An 8,092-nucleotide genomic window follows, 5' to 3' on the forward strand; every position below is an offset into this window, starting at 1 on the left:
TAGGTCATGAACCCCTTGGAAGAAGTACTATTAATAGAGAGAAATTGTACAACAGTGATCAGTGATTAGCACTTCTTTTCAACGTTTTTTAGTGAAAGGCCGTGCTGACAGTGGTTCATCTCTACAATATGGATGGAGTGAGAGGTCCAGGTCCTGGGGAAGGGTCTCTGGTCCTGGAGGGGTGAAGGGGGACGGGGGGGGAGTGAATAGAGATGAGGCACGCAGTGACAGGTGAGTGACAGATACTGTCTCTGCCTGACATCTGTTACTGTGCAGGATGTGACCTCAGGGCAGGGAGACAATCGGAGTGTGTGTGTGTGTGTGTGTGTGTGTGTGTGTGTGTGTGTGTGTGTGTGTGTGCTTTATCAGAAGGAAGGTGATGATTATTGTTTTAAGCATTTGATACAGAAATGTAAGGAAAGGTTTGACATTTCCACGTAGCTATTTAAATGCTGCTACACATTTGTAAGCCATGGGTGACGACTTATGTGTCCTTATTTTTTATTGTGTTATTACTTATGTGTGCTTTTTTCTATATTTAACATGTTAGCTACGTCCTATTTAAAACAAATCAAGTCTTTAAGTAAAATTCAGCTAGCTAACATTGGAAGAGAAGTATCTCGTCATCTAACTTCCAAATAGCATGCAAAGGTGTTTCCAAAACGTCACACTATTGTGTTTTCAAAATCGAACCATGGATGAATTGAGCGAGGCCTTTCCTGCTCCTCCTCACTTCCAGAGGAAAGTGTGAGAGCAAACAACACGAGACCTCCAAGGGAAACTACCTCATCATCAGGACCTCAAGGGAAACGGCCTCCGACCCCCTCCCACTGCAGCTCGCTACCGTTTAATGCTTTTTTATTTTATTCTGAGATTAGTCTGGGAAGCAATCGTGCCTCATATCAACTTATACAACAGGCAGAAGAAAATGCTATATTTCCCTGTGATCCTACGCTAGTATACAATAAATGTATGTAGAAATAAACCACAGCAGCCATTAAAACCAATTTATATTTCAACAGTTGGAATAACATTGTTTTCGCAGTATTTGTCGAGGCTGGGAATAAATATGTTGAAAAGGCTTTCCAATGGAGATGTCAAATTAAAATCAAAGCCAGTGTGAATCTAATTCACAATTTTGTTCTTATTGTTTTATTTCCACCCTGAATTTGTTCATGTTCCAAGTATGCATGATAACACATTTGTCCGCAGCAATATCAGTTTGCGTGAAGTGCTCTGAACTCAGGAAAGGTCAATATGATGTGTCATCTTCTCTGTCTGATCGTTACCTTTCCGAAGGCCCCCGTCCCAGCGCTGGAGCTGAAGAAGCCACTGAAGCGGCTGGCGGCTCGGTTCTTCCAGCTGTCAGGCCCGGCCCCGATGCCGGGCAGGGAGCCCAACCCCCCCAGAGCCTCGGGGATGGGAATATTCGCTTCTCCCAGGAACTCGGTCATGTTCTTTCTCCGTCGAGCCTGACCCTGCAAGAGCACAGACAGAGAGACATTTAAAACAAACAGAAAATGAAAGACTTGGCACGAGGGAACTTGTCAACGTTAAGAGCAAGGACGAACGTTTCCAGTCAGTCGGAGAGAATGAGACAATGAAGGAAAGAGAGAAATACACAAGGACAGGATCAACAGGAAATCAGAGGGGAATTCTGTGCAGGGATGACATCAGCGGACCGTTAGAGCTATCCTGATGATCCGACACAAACAGGAGAGGGAAGGACGGCCACTTCCTCGCCGTGAACGCTCATTACATCACAAGGAGGTTGTTCCATAAGAACAGAGCGCTGAGTCTGGCCATTGTCCCCCTCCATTGTTACCCTGTCAGCGGGCCCTGCCTCGCTCAGACAATCTCTGTCCACTTTACGAGCTGCAGCAAAGCAAACAAACAGGGGCCACCGCAGTATCTGAGGAAGCAGTTGTTTTTGCCGTTAGAGAGGAATCTGCTGGTGGGGAGTCCGGCCGCTGACCCCCCTTCAAACAGCGACAAGGAACTCACATTCCAGGACACTGACACTAAACTCTTTCACTGATCATCCCCCCCCCTCGACGTACGCACATACAAACACAATGCAGGAAAAACACTTATGTCCAAAGTTGGTATGTCCCCAACAAAACAAGACATTCCTGCAGATGCAGCAAAAACACATGACAATATTAGCTTTCCATTACAGTCAGCTGACACTGTTATCTCAGCAGAATAAATGCAATCAACCATGAGGATACCAATTCAGAACAGCACACATGTTAAACTAATAAGCTTCAATTAATGAATAACCCAACATTTTAAAGGACTACAACTTTTGTCAGGTTTTAATTGGTACAGTGCAGCGGAAACAGGTGGGTTTCCAGCCTACAGCAGAATATGTCGAGCCTTTCTTTTCAAATGAAGTTAACGAATAAAGTATTTTGAAATGATTTCTACATGATGTATTATTAAAAGTCTAACCACATAGAATCTTGATTAAGCGTTGCACTTCTATAACATTGTCGGGCTCAAGATGGCGAGTCTTTTTTAATCAAGAAATCAATGAAGCTGAATTACACAGACTTGTTTTTTTACTCAACTCACTGCTTTGCGAAAAAACCCGGCCCCTACGTTACCTACAACAAAACTCAACTGTGGAAAGTTTGATCGGAGATCCAGGGGTGTTATGCTAATAGCAGCTATTGTAACCTTGAGCCTGAATGTTGACGGTAAACAACATTTTCCATCCCTGCAGCTCTCGGTCTACATGTGCCATCTCCACCAATCAGAGGGCAGCCCAGTAGACTCTACAGAGCCTGGGAGGTAAAACTCGGGGCAAAATAAAGTCCGCCATCACTCGCTGCTGCTGGTAAAACGTAATGAAAATGAGTGCTGTAAGCATCTGGTTTCATGACACATTTTTTATCAACTTTCCCACTGAATACTATCTGAGTTTTGGTAGTTGGAAAGTCTCTGTTTATAGGGAACGTCAAACTAACACTGTAACTTTAACAAAAACAAGAACGCTGACTGTCAAACTTTGACTAAATGGGTACAAACTGCACCTACAAACCGACTGGATAAAGGTCTTCCGAGGTTGAGCTACTCAAAGTAAACACCTTCCATTACAATTCAGATAAATAATTATCCAAGTATAAAATGTGCGGCATGTATATTCAACAAACAAAAATGTAAATATTATGAACAGCTCGAGCCAATTAATTCCATTTTAGGAAGAGCAAGTCGAGCCCTTTGTTAAACCACTTAACTAGAGTAAAGGCATACAAGTGGGCCATTCAGTTGCATAACAAGATAATAAATCTGAGTGGGGGGTCTTAAAGGTTTTCAGCTTTTCAGTCCCTTTATCTTTTTAAATGATGATGTCCAAAGAGGAGAGTGACTTAACTACAAATCGAAATGTTGGCTTTAAAACAAAAGGTGAAAGGGGAAATGGGGCAAGTTTTAAAGTAGTTGTAGCGAAAGGGAAACAAGTGATTTAAGGGATTTTTTTTAGGGGGGATTCTGGGCCAACTGGGCAAGGACACAGGTGTCAGGAAGTGTTCAGTCTCCATGGACAAACAGTGGAAACAAATCTGGACCCTGTACTCTTGACAGCGAACCAACTGAAACCCGGTTTGTTTGAGTTTCGTGACGGCTCTCAGCAAAGAGCCTGCTTTCACCTCTTTAGATTTAAAAACAAATACCACGAATACAATCTGACAAACATAGATTAAATAATTAAGTATGCAAAAAGAAAGCAAATATCTACACACTAGATTCTCAAAAGACAAGGCCAGGAAGTTGTAATTAACACACGGATAGTTTCCCACCACATTAACAGTGCTCACCATTGAAGCCAGAGGCATGTCAAAAGTAACAAAAACCATCCTAATCCTTCAATTGGATTCATGGATCGCAGCCCATTCTGGAACCAGCTGCTGCGCTCTCAACTTCTAGCCTCCTCTCTCTCCCCAAATCCAGTGAGAAAGCACACACATCCACGCCGTCCGGACCTTTGTCGCAGAAACAGTCCCAAAAGCGTGAGAGACAAACGCTGGGTTAGAATTCCAGGATGAAGATAACTGTTTTGAACTTCATACGGTTTTCAAAGCGTTCCAGCTGACAGGGTCCTGGTCTGCGTCCTGCCGAGCTTCTCTTTGAACCGGGATGTGTCTCTGTCTCTGTCCTGATGTCCAAACAGTCAGCGGTTGCATTTCATACAGACTCTGGAGTGAAGTCATAGCAACAAGGAGGATCCTGCCTCATTGTGTTGGGCAGGAAAGAGTGGGAAGGGCCGGGGCAAAAAAGAAAATACAAAAAAAAGAGCGGCTGATTTAAATATTTGGAGGCGGAGTCAGGGTGACAGCTTGTGAGGGAGTTCCCACACACACACACACACACACACACACACACACACACACACACACACACACACACACACACACACACACACACACACACACACACACACACACACACACACACACACACACACGTCCCCTTTAGGTCAGGCTCTACAGGCACATGTAGAAATAATCCAATGTCTCAAAGATTAGTGCCATACCAAGCAATTACCTTGAATAAAACCCATGCAAATTACAGGGTGACTGTAAACACTTCGTTCTTTTCTCTCATTTGAAGTTGGTCCACTATTCTTTGTGCCATCTAAAAATCTGTGTTTAGCCCGGAGACCTTTGAACAATGCCAAGCTGGCTGGCCAAAACAAGGAACAAGAAATGCCCCGATAATGGCCCAAAGGGAAATCCCCTTTGTTTACTTGCATGGTTGAGCACATTAAATAAGCTGCTTATCACCAGTAGATAAGCACAAGCAACACCAAATCCTTTGGGAGGTCTGGAAACTTTGTAGAGGTGACACTATCGCAGCTATTCTGATCACAAAACAATGGTTTTAATTCTTTAATCTCCGTTTACAGTCTAAGCAGATCTGCAGTTTTTATCTGTTAATGCCTTGTGGCAGGAATCTCAATAGGATGTGTAATAATTAATCTTGATTAGGGATTGTGGTGCTGCATAGATGTAAAGACCAACAAATTGTGTCCACAAAATGAATAAAATATATATTTTAGGTATCATTTTAAGAATATCTTTCAACTACTATTATGAAAGACCCTCACTACCGTAAATCCCATGTAAATGATTGCAGTCAGAATAATTGACATTTTTTAAATCTTGAAGCCCTAGTGTGTTAAATAAAACCAGCAATTTCAAGAGGGCGCCTTCTTATGGGGATTTTTCACAACAATGAATCTAAAAACTAAGAGAAATGTGTTGTTGAAGCTCTAAAACACTGTAGTCATATTTCTGCAGGTAATAATACTACACAACATTGACTTTAGTTAGCGCAAACACACGATCCTAGCAAACACAAAGCCGCTCATAGTAGTCTGGTTAACTAATTATGTTGACAAGGTTCCCCCTGAGCCTCCTGTGTAAACCTGTCAGTCAGCACCCAGGGCAGCCAGATCCAGAGCTCTCTTTGTTGAAAAGCCTCGGGCTGTGGGGACTGCACCATGTGCCGCCGTCACGCTAACGATATCAAGCTCCCCACAGCCTTATCTTATCACCGCCGGTTTGTGGCCTTAACCTTGGCCTGGAAAGGAGAAAATCTTTAAATGGGAAGGGGCTGTATTAACATAAGTGATGACAAAGAAAAAGCAAAGAGACACTTTTTTCTGCTACTGCCTTTCAACTGATAACAGCTCACCTTGATCAGTTGGGTTGATTAACGATGGGAAAACCGCTGACCTTCCTTGACACACACTAACACAACCAGGAAATAGAAACTTACAAAGAAAACCCCCGTGGTTGGTGGTCAACACTTGTTTCGTGGTTCAAGGCCAGTTCAGTCCCAAGAAGGAAAACCACAGACACCAACAGAAGCTCTGAGCCCCAGGGGAGAGGAGAGTTGTCAAAACAATGCTTCTTCTTCCGGACCTCCCCCATCATTGCTGCAGCGAGGGTCCCGGAAACTTTTGCACTTTGCCCAATACACAACTCCCCCTCACTACCACACACACATTTAAACTCTGATGTTTCAGCAGAGCAGAGGACATTGATCCAAAGGAAAAGAAAAGGAAGGATGATTGAATGTTGTTGTATTTAACATGGGTTTTCAGGTGTCAAATCCTGACAAATCTTAAAGGTCCCATGACATGCTTTTCCGGTTATTACCCGTCCCCTTGTGTGCAGCTTGTTCAGCATGTAAACGGTCTGCAGAGTCAAAACCCCTCAAAGTACACCCTGTAGCGAGTAAAACTCTAACACGGAAAATACCTGTCTATGCTGTCCCAGAACGCCTCGTTGGAGATTTCTCTTTTTCTATTTTTTTCTTCCGGGAACCAAGTGACGTAACGACGACCCAATGGACCAATCCGTGGAGCTCCTCACACACACACACTCTCTCAGCGGCGAAACTGTGACGCGCTGGGGGGGGTGCTAGTGGAGCCTTGCAGATGGGGGTGCTGCAGCCCCCTCAGCACCCCCCCTTCCCGCGTCCATGGTGCTCAGGCTGAGTTCAGGCTGAGTTTCACGATGTCTCGCAGACCCCACGAAGCAACCAGGAAACGACACCAGTAACCCCCAGCTCACACTGTCCCCTCCTCACAGCAGCGAGCCCCGCAACGTCCCGCTAACACGGCACCCAGACCCCACGCAGCATTCTCATCTGTTTGTCATTACTGGTGTCATTTTCTGGTTGCTAACAAACGCCATGGTAACACATAATCACTGATGTTCCGCTGTAACGGTGGTGGATTCATCAGAACAGAGTGGGCGAGCTGACCAATCAGAGCACAGTGGGCTCACAGTGAGGGGGGGGGGCAGGAGCTCCAACAAGCCGTGTAGGACAGAGAGTGAATACACACTTTACAGAGATGCTGTATGAGAAACCAATGTGAGTTTGGAAAATTGAATAATGTAAATCTATTCTAGTAGACCTCAACAATGGAATTATGAATCTTTTAAGACCAAAATTCAGGTCTATTTTTATTAATTATTTCTTCATTTGTTTTTTTATGCACCAACACTGCAAATCTCCAAAATGTTAGTTTACTATCATGTATGATAAACAAAGCCTCATATTCAGGATGCTAGCAACCATAAAACCAATTATTTTTGTATTCAACATTAAGTCAAAGGTGATTCAATCTTAAACCAATTGGCGCTACAGAAAGCTGATATTTCATTATAGATGGAACGCTTTATTTTGTTGTCAATAGAGGAAATGTCTTTTATGATTTCCAACAACCCAACATGAGGTCTTTAAATGTGTTTCTCAACTACGAACGCTCAAAAAAACAAAGATATTAAGGTGATTATCTTGTATGACAAAGAATATCCTTATATTTTCGTATTCTTGCTAGATTTAAAGAAAGGTCCATGAAATTCATTCCCTTTTTCCAATGACTTATCCCTGCAGCTCTGAAAGGATTTCCACCCAACAGCAGCAGCAGCAGGAAATGCCCCTTTATTGCATCAGTGTTAGCAGAGCAGACGTGTAAACAAGAGTCTCACCTCACAGTCAGTTAGCTTTGCTTTAACGTCATCCTCAGGGATATCAGAGTCCCCGTGCAGAAGGTCCCAGCTGTGCCAGGATGACAGACGGGCAAAACGAACCATTTCTCCACAAATGAAAAAAACGGAATATCCCCTGATATTAAAGCAGTCTGAGTAAACAAAAGAAAAAGCAACAAAAAAGATAATCTCCAAACTCAGGAAGAATCCATTTCCAGGAAATCACAATTACGAAAGTGCATCGCAGCTTCTTCACTGTCACACACTGAACTCTGCGGGCCAACGGTCACACGAATAACAATCATAAAAGGTGTGTGTTCACCCTGCAGCAGTAAACTCCACCTTCAGGCATCAGGGGAAGTTCTTTGTCTTCACAGAAACACCTTTCCAGCCACACACAGCTCCTCAGCAGGTAGCTCCTCCCACACCATATGGGGAATAAATTATAGACTCCAAGCTCCTCATATAATTGGTTTAATTAAAGAGTGAGCTAAAAAATAATGAGTCATCCTAATTTGTCACACATACAGAGAGAGAGAGAGAGAGAGAGAGAGAGAGAGAGAGAGAGAGTAATACTACGTATA

At 43.5% G+C, this 8,092-nt stretch overlaps 1 protein-coding gene across 1 annotated transcript in view; it reads right to left on the reverse strand.

The window, feature by feature from the left end:
- LOC104958056 (pleckstrin homology domain-containing family G member 5-like) overlaps positions 1-8,092 on the reverse strand; it is a 51,781-nt gene that overhangs the window by 11,760 nt on the left and 31,929 nt on the right. The window contains exon 8 of the mRNA XM_010785764.1: positions 1,290-1,478. Within this exon, the coding sequence (XP_010784066.1) occupies positions 1,290-1,478 (189 nt within the window). The remainder of the gene's footprint in view (positions 1-1,289; positions 1,479-8,092) is intronic.

The sequence above is a fragment of the Notothenia coriiceps genome, unplaced genomic scaffold (assembly GCF_000735185.1).
Source record: "Notothenia coriiceps isolate Sejong01 unplaced genomic scaffold, NC01 NC01_scaffold00028157, whole genome shotgun sequence".
Classification (NCBI taxonomy): Eukaryota; Metazoa; Chordata; class Actinopteri; order Perciformes; family Nototheniidae; genus Notothenia; species Notothenia coriiceps.